At 55.0% G+C, this 18,406-nt stretch overlaps 1 protein-coding gene and 2 long non-coding RNA genes across 3 annotated transcripts in view; 2 read left to right on the top strand and 1 right to left on the bottom strand.

Annotated features, from left to right (window-relative positions):
- The window catches only part of LOC145534150 (uncharacterized), a 694,441-nt gene that overhangs the window by 379,701 nt on the left and 296,334 nt on the right, over positions 1–18,406 (bottom strand). The window contains exons 40-42 of the long non-coding RNA XR_014074276.1: positions 17,649–17,760; positions 12,352–12,463; positions 4,706–4,817 (exon numbers count right to left, since the gene is read on the bottom strand). This is a non-coding gene — a long non-coding RNA (uncharacterized LOC145534150). The remainder of the gene's footprint in view (positions 1–4,705; positions 4,818–12,351; positions 12,464–17,648; positions 17,761–18,406) is intronic.
- LOC145534154 (uncharacterized) lies at positions 838–2,673 on the top strand. Its single transcript, XR_014074282.1, has 3 exons — positions 838–1,056; positions 1,456–1,767; positions 2,021–2,673. It is a non-coding gene; the product is annotated as an uncharacterized LOC145534154 (long non-coding RNA).
- On the top strand, positions 8,527–10,319 carry LOC145534078 (uncharacterized). The gene is made up of 3 exons (XM_081561447.1): positions 8,527–8,702; positions 9,102–9,414; positions 9,667–10,319. Exons 1-3 carry the CDS (start codon positions 8,568–8,570, stop codon positions 10,293–10,295), a joined length of 1,077 nt encoding a protein of 358 aa, XP_081417573.1. The 5' UTR covers positions 8,527–8,567; the 3' UTR covers positions 10,296–10,319.

The following is an 18,406-nucleotide window of genomic DNA, read 5'->3' as shown; positions in this document are numbered from 1 at the left end:
AACTGAGAAAGGAAAAGAGAGGGACACAGCCAGAGAGAGACACGGAACCAAAGAGAGGAAAGGAGTCGATGGTCCAGACTTTTCCTCAATCTGCCTCGAAGGTAGAAGCAATGACAGCGCCCTTCCACCCCAGAAGGGGGAAAAGGACGGAAGGTTTGGAGAGGAAAAGACAAGAACGCAGGGAGCCACTAGAAGCTCAGCCACCCGCAGAAGCCGAGCTGGGACACTTGAACAGAATCTCAATGGAAACAGAGGAGCAGAAAGTTGGCTACTCTTTTCTATAAGAGAGGGAGACCTTCGAGTCTTCCTTTCGGTCCTCCAACTTGGATGCGGGGTCTCAAAACAGTCAGGAGGGGGAGTGCCTTTTCCTGGGTACCACGGCACATCCAGGCCTCGTTCTGCCCCATTCTGTGCTGTGTCAGCCCTGGATGGAATCTTTCTTTCTGAAGTCTCAGCGCACAAGCTCCACGTGATATCGGCCCCAGGTGGAAAGGCATGGAGCTGCTCGTAGGCCGACAGACCTAGGAAGCAGATGGGAGAATGACCACCACTCTGCAGATGGAGAGACTGGGGCAACCCTGAGGGGCATATGCTTGTCCAGGGCCACACCACTTATGAGAAGAAGGAGCCTGGTCTGAGAGCAGTGGGGTCCTCGGAGCTCAGGCCCTGGCTGAACCCAGGCCTCCCCAGGGCTGTGGGCTGGGCTGTGTGGGTGTCACTGTGCCTGCACATGGCCTAAGGGGGGTGGTCGAGCAGTCAGAAACCCAGAGATTCCCTTGGGAAGTTTTGGGGAAGGGACCTCAGCACGAACCCCAGGAGATGATGTCACCTGCCGGCAACAGAACCCAACAGAACCCGCAGCCCGGGTATCCAGGCCTCCAGAGCGGAGAGGAGCCCCCAGCCAGTTCACTGGCTGCCAGGATGTTCTGCTGTTTGCCCCTGCCCAGAGGCCGGGGCCTCAGGAGTGCTCACAGGCAGTGTGCGCGGGCACCCTGTCGACATTGGCTCAGGACACCCCCGAGAGGCCTCTGGCCCTTTGCCCGGAGAAACAGAAAGGTAACACGGGGAGCCCCAGGACGGACCAGGCCGCCTCTCCCATGCCACCCGGAAACAGCGGGTCCTTTGCCTGTGTGTGTGGATGCGGGTTTCTTGGGGTGTGTCTCCCTCAAGGAAGCCCAGGCGGATGTGGGGTCAGAAGCCTGCGGACAAGTTGTGTCCACACCCCAGGGGAGAGCAGGCTGGGCGGGATGGGGAGAGTGCGGGCAGCGGCGGCCGCCCAGGCGGACCTCACACCCTCAGGTGGGTCTCTTTCCTCCCGGGTGGGGATCTGAGCAGACACACGTCTCTGACCCTTCTGGGAAGAGAAGTTCGAGCAGGCAGAAGCAGCGGCTCCACTGCCCAGGCCCAGCTCGGAAAACTCCTAGCATGGCTGGCTGACGGTCACTGTCGTTGCAGAGCTTCCCACGTGATGAGGCCGAGGACGGGGACACCCCATCCACCTCCCGGAGGGAGGGGTCGGAGCACCACCCCCCGCCCGTGAGGCCCAGTGCAGGCTCCAGGTGAGCGTGCCCACGGAGGCATCAGCCCCACCGGGGGAGAAGCGGAGGCGGGGAAGGCCTGCTGCCGAGACACCGCCCAGGATACACCCGGCGGCCCAGTCTGAGGCTGCCACGGAGCTCAGCACACCCGGCTCCGACCCAGAGTCCCGAGAACCCCGGCCTCTGAGGCAGCAGGAGGACCTGGAGCCCAGCACGCCAGAGCACAGAGGTGAGGACGCTGGGGCTGGTGCACGGGAGTGTGTGGGGAGGGGGTGCTGAGCTACACAGGGACGAGTCCCCGAAAGCTGCTGCTGGGCCTGCAGCAAGCGCTGGCCTCACACCCCCCCGCCCCCCATCTTGCACACTTCAGTCCCAAAAGACATCCGACGCTGGGTATTCTTTGGGAATCTCTTGGAAGCTTTCTGTCCCGGGAGACGCACATGCCAAGGCTGGCCTGTGGGCAAACTTTGCTTCTCCCCCAGCTCTAGCACTGGCCTCCAACTGGAACCAGGCTCCGCTTCCCAGACCTGTCCCTACAGAGGTGCTGGCTCCAGGTGCAGGACCCAGGGATCCACCGAGGGCAGATGGAGAACCGAGACTTGCCCTCGCAGAGACACCAGGCCAGCTGGGTACTGGCCAGCACACCGGGCAGATCGGATCTCCATGCCTGCAGGACCCCCAGCCCCAGGCACTGATGTCCCACCCCCTCAGCCAGAACCTCCACCTCCACGTGCACCTCTACCTGCTCGGGCTCTGGCAGGAGAACCCGAGGCAGAGGAGGAGTCACCGCCTCGGCAGGGAGAGCCTGCCCTGGCTCCCGCGCAACACCCAGACGCCCACGATGACTCACCCACCCCTGCAGGGAGAACGAGCCCCCGCTCTGGACAGACACCCAGAGCCCTTGCCGGAAACACCACGTCCAGGGGAGCGGTCGGCTCTGCAGCCTCCATCCCCGTCTGCTCACCGTGGACGCTGGCAACTCGGTCTGCCCCCAGGGGACATGGAGTTCCTTTCCCCTGAACTGCTTTGCATTTGGTTTGTTTCCACCTTTCTGGTGATGTTTTATTTTTTGTATGGTTTCCTGTACTTTTGTTGGTTAAGTTGGGATTAGTAAACTTTTTCATCATTGTTGCAATTTGGGAACACTGTTGTGTAACTCTGGTGATACTGTGTTACCATCACCACTTTGTAGTTTCAGACCCGTTTGATCTTTATGCCCCACCCCCCAACAAAGCCTGGATTCAAGGCAAGCACGCCCTGTTCATCCCTTCCCCCGATCCTGAACACAATTTCATCCTTTCTTTGTGCATTCCTTCCTATATTCTTGGTGTCCCCAATCAATGACTCTCAGTGAAATGACTGACGGAGTGTTTTTTGGACTCTCCAACTACTGTAAGACTCCATTGGAGAGTTCTCATTTGTACGTCATTTGAACTAGCCTTTGATATCTGAAAGGACGGTGTACGTCCTTTCAAGATACCATGTGCCAAACGAAGCCCTTTTGGCAACTGCCATCATTATCTCCAGGCAGGCATTGCTGTGTCAAGGGTGACATCTCAGCCAGAAGGCAGAGGCTGAGCTCGTCTTGTTGCACCAGCTCCCAAAAGAAGCCAAGAAAGGGAGCTGGAACAACAAACCACCCCAACACCCAGGAAAGCGTTCTTCATGACAGAAGGCTAGAAAATGACCCAACATCCTTGTGGCCCAGAACCCCTCTAGAAAATCACTGTTCCATAAAAAAGAGAAACACATGGGAAGTTCCAAGGAGAGGCAATGCCCATGGCCCGTGTACTTGAGAGACGGCCTGACCGCTCCGGGGAAGACACGCACCGACGGAACCCCTTGGGAAACAGCAGTGATAGTCCTCACCGTCGTAAGGGTTTCCTCTGGGGACAACCTGCCCGGGGCACCACACGAGGGAGCAGACCGGCTTCTCTTCCTCTGCCCCCACACCATTCACTCATGAAGGCAGCTCAGGTGTTCTCATGCCCTGCCTGCCTGCCTGCCTGGCTCATCCGTGAGCTGTGACCACCTACAGGGCAGGACTCCACCTTCTCCTCTCTGTGTACCGTGAATCTGCACACAGTGGGCTTGCAGAACCTTAGGAGACTTGAGCCATTCCCACTCGAGCCAGAACCCTCCCCAGGAAGGAAAACAGCTGTGGAGTCGTTTTGGCCCCAGCACTGGTTCGAAAGCCTGGCGCCTCCTACAGCCTCTACGGTGTGAAGAGGGAGGTCCCTTCTGACAGAGCTTTCCGGGTCTCAGATCTAAGCTGTTGTTTCACTGTCAGCTGTGTCTCTTCCGTTGCAGCCAGGTGGGCCACGCTGCTCCAAAGGAGCTCACAAGCTGAGTTTCAAGGGAGGTATAGAGAGGACAGGGATGGCTACAACGTACTGCAAACTGAGTGAGGGTCCCCACAATCCTCAGCAAAGGTCTGTGGTGTGCAAGTGGGGAGTAGAGGGCCCCCAAGTTCCAAAGGAAGGGAGGTAGTCGGGAGCTAAAGCCCTTGGCCGCTGTGGTAGTAGCTGCAGATGGCAGCTCGTCCACAGTGCACTTCGAATGAGGTCATATGAGCGGGACTCTGGAAATGGCTCCGAAATCGGGAGAAAGGGGTCAGGGTATGTGGGAATCCGGCGGGGGTGGGGGGTGGATGAAGGAAGGTGTCCCTCCTCTCTCCAGTGCAATTTGGTTTGGTGAGTCTCAAAGCTACCAGATGGCACTTCCCAAGTCAGGCCCCCGCAGGAATCAGGGTGGGCTGCGTGCCTCGGCCCCTGCCACAGGGACAAGCCACACCAGTGGCCTCCCTGAGCTCCAATGGCCGGATCTGGGGGTTCTGTCTGGGTGCACACCTCCTTGCTGTGGCCAAGTTCCCCCCTTCTCTGAGCACCAGCTTCATCCTCTCGAATGAGGACATCGATTGCTACCTTGGCACGTTACTCTCTTCATCCTGTGAAGACTCATTAGGCTTATCCTACAATTACTAGCTGGCCCGAAGAGATATCTCCTGAATCCAGATTAAGCTGGAGTCTCCCAGGCTCATCTGGCATGTCTTCCCTGAAGTCTGCCAAAACCCACACCCTTGCATTTCCAGGGACTCCCCTTAGCCAGCTGGGCAGAAAACCCAGCATGGTTCAAACAAGCTGACAGACAAGCGGGAGAGGACTCACGGGCAGACGGCTTCCCTCAGGTCTCGGGTGGAGCTCTGGGACCACAGCAGCAACGGGCCATCCCAGGCCCTGGGCTCAGCAGCGCCCTCATTCTCAGGCCGGCGGCTCTGCCCTGAGGGGAGCAGGAAGGTCACCAACTGCCGCAGGCGGGCCTCACGCCCCTCCCACTGCTGGAGCCTGACCTCCCCCGGCCCCACCCCTTCCCCTACCCCAGCAGGACGACAGCTCGTCTTCCCCTGGCTTCCAACGGGAGGCCCGGCCCTGGGCCCCGATTGGGCACTGCCCCAGCCCGGAGCCAATCACAGTGGCCAGGGAGGTGGAACGCACCGATTGGCCAGGGCCAGGTCATGTGACCATACTCCCCAGGAAACTCAAATATTACCAAGGTTCCCTAAGAAACCAATGAACAGAATTATCCAGTAAAGGCAAACCGTGCTTTTTAATGAGGCCAATGTCACAGAAAAAAAAAAAAAATGCTTCACAATGAACTGCTCAAGGAAGCTACTAAATAAACTTTCAGAAAAGTTTAGTAGTTTTTTTTTTTTTTTTTTTAATAGGGTGACGGAGAGCTATACCTTTCCCGTCTATGTGAATTTAGGTTTAAACTAGATTTCCCTTGGCTATTATATAAGACAAAAAAACCCACATCCCCCCCTTTCACTCCCCCCCACCCCCAAAAAGTGTTTTAATCTATAGAATTTTTGTGTCCTCAGTTGTGTCTGATTCGCGGCAACTCACGAACTCTACACAGCCAGGCTCTTCCGTCCATGGAATTCAGGGCAATTTTTTCTGTCCCAGTAAATGCCCACCCTGGGTGATCCAAAGGCAAGGGCTCAGAGGCTCCTGAGAGACTAACTCCTTTCAGCTGAGCACAGAGCTGGCTCCTCACTGGGATGCCTGTGGCCTGGGGCTCCCTGAGGGGAGAGCAGCACTCGCCCCACCGTGTGGTCACTGCTGGAAGTGCAGGCTGCTCCTCACTCCCCCTTGACAGTGTCCCTGAGGGCAGAACAGTGTGAATCGAATCAAGGTGGAAATGCAAACTCCAATGCAACCAAACTCCCCACAAGGTCTCTAAAACCACTCAGGAACAGGGAATTGGAAACTGCAGGGGATGACAGGAATGGAGATGGAGACTTGACACCTTACACCGAGTTCACTTCCAGTTATCCCTAGACAAACTTTCCATGAAAACTTGCCACAAATCTCGAAGAACAATGAGCAGAAACCGGACACGTGCTTTGAGTCTTCACACACAAAACTAAAAGCCAGTCCACAAAAAAAAAAAAACCCAGAGACTACAGTGGACTTTGCAAAATCAAAGATATCTACTGTGGGAAAGACCTCATGACAAAAGCAAAAGACAGGTCATACATCGCGAGACGAATGAGTGGAAACACAAAGCTTATCAAGGATGTGTCTCCAAACAGACAAAGAACACCAACGCAACAAGCCTGTGAAAACTAGGGAAAGGTCTGAAGGGACACCAGACTGAGGAAGACACACACAGAGGATCCCGGATGATGTCCAGCACTGAGGGCCTGAAGAAACAACGGTCTAGTTGCACCCCCTCAGGCCTGTGTGACCGTGGATGAGGCCTCTGTTTCCCGGTGGCTCTGAGAGATGGACAGGGAGGAAGGGGAAGAGAAGTCACTTGCATTTCTAATACTCACAGCAAAGTCTTCCAACGAGAAGGGAATTATCACCCCCACTGACAATGCCATTCACTGAAGTGATACCCAGCAGTCCATCTAACCCAGAAGGGAAGGATGGACCTGTTCTCACAAAACGGCGAGAGATGGAAGAAGGAAGATCAAGCCCACACCAATCACTGGAAAGAGAAGCTGTGCTCAGGGCTTGAAAGAATTCCTATTGGGAAAATGATGTCACAGCCCCACAAGGCAATCCACAGCTTCGATGCTATTCCTCCCAAAATGCCAATGCATTTTCGCACCGAACAAAGAATTGCAAAAGGGGTACGGAGACAGAAAAGAGCCTAAACTGTCAATACAATCCGACGAAAAAGCCCCGATACGGACATCCAAGGTTGTGTGAAAGGAAATTAGACGACCAAACTAGGATCCTCAGGAGAGTATCGGAGAAGGCAATGGCGACCCACTCCAGTACTCTTGCCTGGAAAACGTCCTGGACGGAGGAGCCTGGTAGGCTGCAGGCCATGGGGTCACGCAGAGTCAGACACGACTGAAGTGACTTAGCCGCAGCAGCAGCAGCAGGACAGTATGCTATTGGGAATACAACAACACACACAGATCCAGATCGATGGAATAAAGTGGAGGGTCCAGAAACAAACCCCAGCATCCATGGTCAACTCATCTCTGACACAGAAGGGGAGAATATCCAAATGGGAACAAGAAAGCCTCTTCAATCAATGTCCATGGGAAAACCAGACAGCTACATCTGAAGAACGCTATTGGTTTTGATCTCATACCACCTCAATATAGGGGGAAAACCTCACCCTAAAGACTGATGTCATGAGATAGCTAGAAAGAAGCGTAGGTCAAAGGCTCCTTAACATCAGAGTCTCCTTGCCATTTGCTGGGCGGAGGTCGAAATGGGTCTCTTCAAGTAAGGCAAAGAGGTACACGAAGTACACCCATGGGTTTCCATCCAATGGAACCTCTTCACAACAGAGAAGCTAAGCATTCACAAATGCAAAAGATAGGAAACAGAACATGAGAGACTCCTTGCAAGTGGTGTATCTGAGAAGGGGTTCATATGGAAAGAGACGAAGAATGCACAGCACTCAGATTCCAAGAAACAACACCACCACCACCCTTGACCCTTCCCCCATGACCAACTCCGACCTAAAGCCTTTCTCTCCCTCTAACCTATCCCTAAAACATAAGCCTCATCTAATCATATACATGTGCATCCCTAGCATCCATCCATCCACACACGAGAGAGAAAGAGGAAGACACAGACGGAACTGAGAAAGGAAAAGAGAGGGACACAGCCAGAGAGAGACACGGAACCAAAGAGAGGCAAGGAGTCGACGGTCCAGACTTTTCCTCAATCTGCCTCGAAGGTAGAAGCAATGACAGCGCCCTTCCACCCAAGGAGGGGGAAAAGGACGGAAGGTTTGGAGAGGAAAAGACAAGAACGCAGGGAGCCATTAGAAGCTCAGCCACCCGCAGAAGCCGAGCTGGGACACTTGAACAGAATCTCAATGGAAACAGAGGAGCAGAAAGTTGGCTACTCTTTTCTATAAGAGAGGGAGACCTTCGAGTCTTCCTTTCGGTCCTCCAACTTGGATGCGGGGTCTCAAAACAGTCAGGAGGGGGAGTGCCTTTTCCTGGGTACCACGGCACATCCAGGCCTCGTTCTGCCCCATTCTGTGCTGTGTCAGCCCTGGATGGAATCTTTCTTTCTGAAGTCTCAGCGCACGAGCTCCACGTGATATCGGCCCCAGGTGGAAAGGCATGGAGCTGCTCGTAGGCCGACAGACCTAGGAAGCAGATGGGAGAATGACCACCACTCTGCAGATGGAGAGACTGGGGCAACCCTGAGGGGCATATGCTTGTCCAGGGCCACACCACTTATGAGAAGAAGGAGCCTGGTCTGAGAGCAGTGGGGTCCTCGGAGCTCAGGCCCTGGCTGAACCCAGGCCTCCCCAGGGCTGTGGGCTGGGCTGTGTGGGTGTCACTGTGCCTGCACATGGCCTAAGGGGGGTGGTCGAGCAGTCAGAAACCCAGAGATTCCCTTGGGAAGTTTTGGGGAAGGGACCTCAGCACGAACCCCAGGAGATGATGTCACCTGCCGGCAACAGAACCCAACAAACCCGCAGCCCGGGTATCCAGGCCTCCAGAGCGGAGAGGAGCCCCCAGCCAGTTCACTGGCTGCCAGGATGTTCTGCTGTTTGCCCCTGCCCAGAGGCCGGGGCCTCAGGAGTGCTCACAGGCAGTGTGCGCGGGCACCCTGTCGACGTTGGCTCAGGACACCCCCGAGAGGCCTCTGGCCCTTTGCCCGGAGAAACAGAAAGGTAACACGGGGAGCCCCAGGACGGACCAGGCCGCCTCTCCCATGCCACCCGGAAACACCGGGTCCTTTGCCTGTGTGTGTGGATGCGGGTTTCTTGGGGTGTGTCTCCCTCAAGGAAGCCCAGGCGGATGTGGGGTCAGAAGCCTGCGGACAAGTTGTGTCCACACCCCAGGGGAGAGCAGGCTGGGCGGGATGGGGAGAGTGCGGGCAGCGGCGGCCACCCAGGCGGACCTCACACCCTCAGGTGGGACTCTTTCCTCCCGGGTGGGGATCTGAGCAGACACACGTCTCTGACCCTTCTGGGAAGAGAAGTTCGAGCAGGCAGAAGCAGCGGCTCCACTGCCCAGGCCCAGCTCGGAAAACTCCTAGCATGGCTGGCTGACGGTCACTGTCGTTGCAGAGCTTCCCACGTGATGAGGCCGAGGACGGGGACACCCCATCCACCTCCCGGAGGGAGGGGTCGGAGCACCACCCCCCCGCCCGTGAGGCCCAGTGCAGGCTCCAGGTGAGCGTGCCCACGGAGGCATCAGCCCCACCGGGGGAGAAGCGGAGGCGGGGAAGGCCTGCTGCCGAGACACCGCCCAGGATACACCCGGCGGCCCAGTCTGAGGCTGCCACGGAGCTCAGCACACCCGGCTCCGACCCAGAGTCCCGAGAACCCCGGCCTCTGAGGCAGCAGGAGGACCTGGAGCCCAGCACGCCAGAGCACAGAGGTGAGGACGCTGGGGCTGGTGCACGGGAGTGTGTGGGGAGGGGGTGCTGAGCTACACAGGGACGAGTCCCCGAAAGCTGCTGCTGGGCCTGCAGCAAGCGCTGGCCTCACACCCCCCGCCCCCCATCTTGCACACTTCAGTCCCAAAAGACATCCGACGCTGGGTATTCGTTGGGAATCTCTTGGAAGCTTTCTGTCCCGGGAGACGCACATGCCAAGGCTGGCCTGTGGGCAAACTTTGCTTCTCCCCCAGCTCTAGCACTGGCCTCCAACTGGAACCAGGCTCCGCTTCCCAGACCTGTCCCTACAGAGGTGCTGGCTCCAGGTGCAGGACCCAGGGATCCACCGAGGGCAGATGGAGAACCGAGACTTGCCCTCGCAGAGACACCAGGCCAGCTGGGTACTGGCCAGCACACCGGGCAGATCGGATCTCCATGCCTGCAGGACCCCCAGCCCCAGGCACTGATGTCCCACCCCCTCAGCCAGAACCTCCACCTCCACGTGCACCTCTACCTGCTCGGGCTCTGGCAGGAGAACCCGAGGCAGAGGAGGAGTCACCGCCTCGGCAGGGAGAGCCTGCCCTGGCTCCCGCGCAACACCCAGACGCCCACGATGACTCACCCACCCCTGCAGGGAGAACGAGCCCCCGCTCTGGACAGACACCCAGAGCCCTTGCCGGAAACACCACGTCCAGGGGAGCGGTCGGCTCTGCAGCCTCCATCCCCGTCTGCTCACCGTGGACGCTGGCAACTCGGTCTGCCCCCAGGGGACATGGAGTTCCTTTCCCCTGAACTGCTTTGCATTTGGTTTGTTTCCACCTTTCTGGTGATGTTTTATTTTTTGTATGGTTTCCTGTACTTTTGTTGGTTAAGTTGGGATTAGTAAACTTTTTCATCATTGTTGCAATTTGGGAACACTGTTGTGTAACTCTGGTGATACTGTGTTACCATCACCACTTTGTAGTTTCAGACCCGTTTGATCTTTATGCCCCACCCCCCAACAAAGCCTGGATTCAAGGCAAGCACGCCCTGTTCATCCCTTCCCCCGATCCTGAACACAATTTCATCCTTTCTTTGTGCATTCCTTCCTATATTCTTGGTGTCCCCAATCAATGACTCTCAGTGAAATGACTGACGGAGTGTTTTTTGGACTCTCCAACTACTGTAAGACTCCATTGGAGAGTTCTCATTTGTATGTCATTTGAACTAGCCTTTGATATCTGAAAGGACGGTGTACGTCCTTTCAAGATACCATGTGCCAAACGAAGCCCTTTTGGCAACTGCCATCATTATCTCCAGGCAGGCATTGCTGTGTCAAGGGTGACATCTCAGCCAGAAGGCAGAGGCTGAGCTCGTCTTGTTGCACCAGCTCCCAAAAGAAGCCAAGAAAGGGAGCTGGAACAACAAACCACCCCAACACCCAGGAAAGCGTTCTTCATGACAGAAGGCTAGAAAATGACCCAACATCCTTGTGGCCCAGAACCCCTCTAGAAAATCACTGTTCCATAAAAAAGAGAAACACATGGGAAGTTCCAAGGAGAGGCAATGCCCATGGCCCGTGTACTTGAGAGACGGCCTGACCGCTCCGGGGAAGACACGCACCGACGGAACCCCTTGGGAAACAGCAGTGATAGTCCTCACCGTCGTAAGGGTTTCCTCTGGGGACAACCTGCCCGGGGCACCACACGAGGGAGCAGACCGGCTTCTCTTCCTCTGCCCCCACACCATTCACTCATGAAGGCAGCTCAGGTGTTCTCAGGCCCTGCCTGCCTGCCTGCCTGGCTCATCCGTGAGCTGTGACCACCTACAGGGCAGGACTCCACCTTCTCCTCTCTGTGTACCGTGAATCTGCACACAGTGGGCTTGCAGAACCTTAGGAGACTTGAGCCATTCCCACTCGAGCCAGAACCCTCCCCAGGAAGGAAAACAGCTGTGGAGTCATTTTGGCCCCAGCACTGGTTCGAAAGCCTGGCGCCTCCTACAGCCTCTACGGTGTGAAGAGGGAGGTCCCTTCTGACAGAGCTTTCCGGGTCTCAGATCTAAGCTGTTGTTTCACTGTCAGCTGTGTCTCTTCCGTTGCAGCCAGGTGGGCCACGCTGCTCCAAAGGAGCTCACAAGCTGAGTTTCAAGGGAGGTATAGAGAGGACAGGGATGGCTACAACGTACTGCAAACTGAGTGAGGGTCCCCACAATCCTCAGCAAAGGTCTGTGGTGTGCAAGTGGGGAGTAGAGGGCCCCCAAGTTCCAAAGGAAGGGAGGTAGTCGGGAGCTAAAGCCCTTGGCCGCTGTGGTAGTAGCTGCAGATGGCAGCTCGTCCACAGTGCACTTCGAATGAGGTCATATGAGCGGGACTCTGGAAATGGCTCCGAAATCGGGAGAAAGGGGTCAGGGTATGTGGGAATCCGGCGGGGGTGGGGGGTGGATGAAGGAAGGTGTCCCTCCTCTCTCCAGTGCAATTTGGTTTGGTGAGTCTCAAAGCTACCAGATGGCACTTCCCAAGTCAGGCCCCCGCAGGAATCAGGGTGGGCTGCGTGCCTCGGCCCCTGCCACAGGGACAAGCCACACCAGTGGCCTCCCTGAGCTCCAATGGCCGGATCTGGGGGTTCTGTCTGGGTGCACACCTCCTTGCTGTGGCCAAGTTCCCCCCTTCTCTGAGCACCAGCTTCATCCTCTCGAATGAGGACATCGATTGCTACCTTGGCACGTTACTCTCTTCATCCTGTGAAGACTCATTAGGCTTATCCTACAATTACTAGCTGGCCCGAAGAGATATCTCCTGAATCCTGATTAAGCTGGAGTCTCCCAGGCTCATCTGGCATGTCTTCCCTGAAGTCTGCCAAAACCCACACCCTTGCATTTCCAGGGACTCCCCTTAGCCAGCTGGGCAGAAAACCCAGCATGGTTCAAACAAGCTGACAGACAAGCGGGAGAGGACTCACGGGCAGACGGCTTCCCTCAGGTCTCGGGTGGAGCTCTGGGACCACAGCAGCAACGGGCCATCCCAGGCCCTGGGCTCAGCAGCGCCCTCATTCTCAGGCCGGCGGCTCTGCCCTGAGGGGAGCAGGAAGGTCACCAACTGCCGCAGGCGGGCCTCACGCCCCTCCCACTGCTGGAGCCTGACCTCCCCCGGCCCCACCCCTTCCCCTACCCCAGCAGGACGACAGCTCGTCTTCCCCTGGCTTCCAACGGGAGGCCCGGCCCTGGGCCCCGATTGGGCACTGCCCCAGCCCGGAGCCAATCACAGTGGCCAGGGAGGTGGAACGCACCGATTGGCCAGGGCCAGGTCATGTGACCATACTCCCCAGGAAACTCAAATATTACCAAGGTTCCCTAAGAAACCAATGAACAGAATTATCCAGTAAAGGCAAACCGTGCTTTTTAATGAGGCCAATGTCACAGAAAAAAAAAAAAAATGCTTCACAATGAACTGCTCAAGGAAGCTACTAAATAAACTTTCAGAAAAGTTTAGTAGTTTTTTTTTTTTTTTTTTAATAGGGTGACGGAGAGCTATACCTTTCCCGTCTATGTGAATTTAGGTTTAAACTAGATTTCCCTTGGCTATTATATAAGACAAAAAAACCCACATCCCCCCCTTTCACTCCCCCCCACCCCCAAAAAGTGTTTTAATCTATAGAATTTTTGTGTCCTCAGTTGTGTCTGATTCGCGGCAACTCACGAACTCTACACAGCCAGGCTCTTCCGTCCATGGAATTCAGGGCAATTTTTTCTGTCCCAGTAAATGCCCACCCTGGGTGATCCAAAGGCAAGGGCTCAGAGGCTCCTGAGAGACTAACTCCTTTCAGCTGAGCACAGAGCTGGCTCCTCACTGGGATGCCTGTGGCCTGGGGCTCCCTGAGGGGAGAGCAGCACTCGCCCCACCGTGTGGTCACTGCTGGAAGTGCAGGCTGCTCCTCACTCCCCCTTGACAGTGTCCCTGAGGGCAGAACAGTGTGAATCGAATCAAGGTGGAAATGCAAACTCCAATGCAACCAAACTCCCCACAAGGTCTCTAAAACCACTCAGGAACAGGGAATTGGAAACTGCAGGGGATGACAGGAATGGAGATGGAGACTTGACACCTTACACCGAGTTCACTTCCAGTTATCCCTAGACAAACTTTCCATGAAAACTTGCCACAAATCTCGAAGAACAATGAGCAGAAACCGGACACGTGCTTTGAGTCTTCACACACAAAACTAAAAGCCAGTCCACAAAAAAAAAAAACCCAGAGACTACAGTGGACTTTGCAAAATCAAAGATATCTACTGTGGGAAAGACCTCATGACAAAAGCAAAAGACAGGTCATACATCGCGAGACGAATGAGTGGAAACACAAAGCTTATCAAGGATGTGTCTCCAAACAGACAAAGAACACCAACGCAACAAGCCTGTGAAAACTAGGGAAAGGTCTGAAGGGACACCAGACTGAGGAAGACACACACAGAGGATCCCGGATGATGTCCAGCACTGAGGGCCTGAAGAAACAACGGTCTAGTTGCACCCCCTCAGGCCTGTGTGACCGTGGATGAGGCCTCTGTTTCCCGGTGGCTCTGAGAGATGGACAGGGAGGAAGGGGAAGAGAAGTCACTTGCATTTCTAATACTCACAGCAAAGTCTTCCAACGAGAAGGGAATTATCACCCCCACTGACAATGCCATTCACTGAAGTGATACCCAGCAGTCCATCTAACCCAGAAGGGAAGGATGGACCTGTTCTCACAAAACGGCGAGAGATGGAAGAAGGAAGATCAAGCCCACACCAATCACTGGAAAGTGAAGCTGTGCTCAGGGCTTGAAAGAATTCCTATTGGGAAAATGATGTCACAGCCCCACAAGGCAATCCACAGCTTCGATGCTATTCCTCCCAAAATGCCAATGCATTTTCGCACCGAACAAAGAATTGCAAAAGGGGTACGGAGACAGAAAAGAGCCTAAACTGTCAATACAATCCGACGAAAAAGCCCCGATACGGACATCCAAGGTTGTGTGAAAGGAAATTAGACGACCAAACTAGGATCCTCAGGAGAGTATCGGAGAAGGCAATGGCGACCCACTCCAGTACTCTTGCCTGGAAAACGTCCTGGACGGAGGAGCCTGGTAGGCTGCAGGCCATGGGGTCACGCAGAGTCAGACACGACTGAAGTGACTTAGCCGCAGCAGCAGCAGCAGGACAGTATGCTATTGGGAATACAACAACACACACAGATCCAGATCGATGGAATAAAGTGGAGGGTCCAGAAACAAACCCCAGCATCCATGGTCAACTCATCTCTGACACAGAAGGGGAGAATATCCAAATGGGAACAAGAAAGCCTCTTCAATCAATGTCCATGGGAAAACCAGACAGCTACATCTGAAGAACGCTATTGGTTTTGATCTCATACCACCTCAATATAGGGGGAAAACCTCACCCTAAAGACTGATGTCATGAGATAGCTAGAAAGAAGCGTAGGTCAAAGGCTCCTTAACATCAGAGTCTCCTTGCCATTTGCTGGGCGGAGGTCGAAATGGGTCTCTTCAAGTAAGGCAAAGAGGTACACGAAGTACACCCATGGGTTTCCATCCAATGGAACCTCTTCACAACAGAGAAGCTAAGCATTCACAAATGCAAAAGATAGGAAACAGAACATGAGAGACTCCTTGCAAGTGGTGTATCTGAGAAGGGGTTCATATGGAAAGAGACGAAGAATGCACAGCACTCAGATTCCAAGAAACAACACCACCACCACCCTTGACCCTTCCCCCATGACCAACTCCGACCTAAAGCCTTTCTCTCCCTCTAACCTATCCCTAAAACATAACCCTCATCTAATCATATACATGTGCATCCCTAGCATCCATCCATCCACACACGAGAGAGAAAGAGGAAGACACAGACGGAACTGAGAAAGGAAAAGAGAGGGACACAGCCAGAGAGAGACACGGAACCAAAGAGAGGAAAGGAGTCGACGGTCCAGACTTTTCCTCAATCTGCCTCGAAGGTAGAAGCAATGACAGCGCCCTTCCACCCCAGAAGGGGGAAAAGGACGGAAGGTTTGGAGAGGAAAAGACAAGAACGCAGGGAGCCATTAGAAGCTCAGCCACCCGCAGAAGCCGAGCTGGGACACTTGAACAGAATCTCAATGGAAACAGAGGAGCAGAAAGTTGGCTACTCTTTTCTATAAGAGAGGGAGACCTTCGAGTCTTCCTTTCGGTCCTCCAACTTGGATGCGGGGTCTCAAAACAGTCAGGAGGGGGAGTGCCTTTTCCTGGGTACCACGGCACATCCAGGCCTCGTTCTGCCCCATTCTGTGCTGTGTCAGCCCTGGATGGAATCTTTCTTTCTGAAGTCTCAGCGCACGAGCTCCACGTGATATCGGCCCCAGGTGGAAAGGCATGGAGCTGCTCGTAGGCCGACAGACCTAGGAAGCAGATGGGAGAATGACCACCACTCATGAGTGTTTTTTGGACTCTCCAACTACTGTAAGACTCCATTGGAGAGTTCTCATTTGTACGTCATTTGAACTAGCCTTTGATATCTGAAAGGACGGTGTACGTCCTTTCAAGATACCATGTGCCAAACGAAGCCCTTTTGGCAACTGCCATCATTATCTCCAGGCAGGCATTGCTGTGTCAAGGGTGACATCTCAGCCAGAAGGCAGAGGCTGAGCTCGTCTTGTTGCACCAGCTCCCAAAAGAAGCCAAGAAAGGGAGCTGGAACAACAAACCACCCCAACACCCAGGAAAGCGTTCTTCATGACAGAAGGCTAGAAAATGACCCAACATCCTTGTGGCCCAGAACCCCTCTAGAAAATCACTGTTCCATAAAAAAGAGAAACACATGGGAAGTTCCAAGGAGAGGCAATGCCCATGGCCCGTGTACTTGAGAGACGGCCTGACCGCTCCGGGGAAGACACGCACCGACGGAACCCCTTGGGAAACAGCAGTGATAGTCCTCACCGTCGTAAGGGTTTCCTCTGGGGACAACCTGCCCGGGGCACCACACGAGGGAGCAGACCGGCTTCTCTTCCTCTGCCCCCACACCATTCACTCATGAAGGCAGCTCAGGTGTTCTCAGGCCCTGCCTGCCTGCCTGCCTGGCTCATCCGTGAGCTGTGACCACCTACAGGGCAGGACTCCACCTTCTCCTCTCTGTGTACCGTGAATCTGCACACAGTGGGCTTGCAGAACCTTAGGAGACTTGAGCCATTCCCACTCGAGCCAGAACCCTCCCCAGGAAGGAAAACAGCTGTGGAGTCATTTTGGCCCCAGCACTGGTTCGAAAGCCTGGCGCCTCCTACAGCCTCTACGGTGTGAAGAGGGAGGTCCCTTCTGACAGAGCTTTCCGGGTCTCAGATCTAAGCTGTTGTTTCACTGTCAGCTGTGTCTCTTCCGTTGCAGCCAGGTGGGCCACGCTGCTCCAAAGGAGCTCACAAGCTGAGTTTCAAGGGAGGTATAGAGAGGACAGGGATGGCTACAACGTACTGCAAACTGAGTGAGGGTCCCCACAATCCTCAGCAAAGGTCTGTGGTGTGCAAGTGGGGAGTAGAGGGCCCCCAAGTTCCAAAGGAAGGGAGGTAGTCGGGAGCTAAAGCCCTTGGCCGCTGTGGTAGTAGCTGCAGATGGCAGCTCGTCCACAGTGCACTTCGAATGAGGTCATATGAGCGGGACTCTGGAAATGGCTCCGAAATCGGGAGAAAGGGGTCAGGGTATGTGGGAATCCGGCGGGGGTGGGGGGTGGATGAAGGAAGGTGTCCCTCCTCTCTCCAGTGCAATTTGGTTTGGTGAGTCTCAAAGCTACCAGATGGCACTTCCCAAGTCAGGCCCCCGCAGGAATCAGGGTGGGCTGCGTGCCTCGGCCCCTGCCACAGGGACAAGCCACACCAGTGGCCTCCCTGAGCTCCAATGGCCGGATCTGGGGGTTCTGTCTGGGTGCACACCTCCTTGCTGTGGCCAAGTTCCCCCCTTCTCTGAGCACCAGCTTCATCCTCTCGAATGAGGACATCGATTGCTACCTTGGCACGTTACTCTCTTCATCCTGTGAAGACTCATTAGGCTTATCCTACAATTACTAGCTGGCCCGAAGAGATATCTCCTGAATCCTGATTAAGCTGGAGTCTCCCAGGCTCATCTGGCATGTCTTCCCTGAAGTCTGCCAAAACCCACACCCTTGCATTTCCAGGGACTCCCCTTAGCCAGCTGGGCAGAAAACCCAGCATGGTTCAAACAAGCTGACAGACAAGCGGGAGAGGACTCACGGGCAGACGGCTTCCCTCAGGTCTCGGGTGGAGCTCTGGGACCACAGCAGCAACGGGCCATCCCAGGCCCTGGGCTCAGCAGCGCCCTCATTCTCAGGCCGGCGGCTCTGCCCTGAGGGGAGCAGGAAGGTCACCAACTGCCGCAGGCGGGCCTCACGCCCCTCCCACTGCTGGAGCCTGACCTCCCCCGGCCCCACCCCTTCCCCTACCCCAGCAGGACGACAGCTCGTCTTCCCCTGGCTTCCAACGGGAGGCCCGGCCCTGGGCCCCGATTGGGCACTGCCCCAGCCCGGAGCCAATCACAGTGGCCAGGGAGGTGGAACGCACCGATTGGCCAGGGCCAGGTCATGTGACCATACTCCCCAGGAAACTCAAATATTACCAAGGTTCCCTAAGAAACCAATGAACAGAATTATCCAGTAAAGGCAAACCGTGCTTTTTAATGAGGCCAATGTCACAGAAAAAAAAAAAAATGCTTCACAATGAACTGCTCAAGGAAGCTACTAAATAAACTTTCAGAAAAGTTTAGTAGTTTTTTTTTTTTTTTTTTTTAATAGGGTGACGGAGAGCTATACCTTTCCCGTCTATGTGAATTTAGGTTTAAACTAGATTTCCCTTGGCTATTATATAAGACAAAAAAACCCACATCCCCCCCTTTCACTCCCCCCCACCCCCAAAAAGTGTTTTAATCTATAGAATTTTTGTGTCCTCAGTTGTGTCTGATTCGCGGCAACTCACGAACTCTACACAGCCAGGCT

This window comes from Giraffa tippelskirchi, chromosome 14, assembly GCF_054371585.1.
Source record: "Giraffa tippelskirchi isolate mGirTip1 chromosome 14, T2T-mGirTip1v1.2.pri, whole genome shotgun sequence".
Lineage (NCBI taxonomy): Eukaryota > Metazoa > Chordata > Mammalia > Artiodactyla > Giraffidae > Giraffa > Giraffa tippelskirchi.
This window is presented reverse-complemented; position numbering and strand designations above follow the sequence as displayed.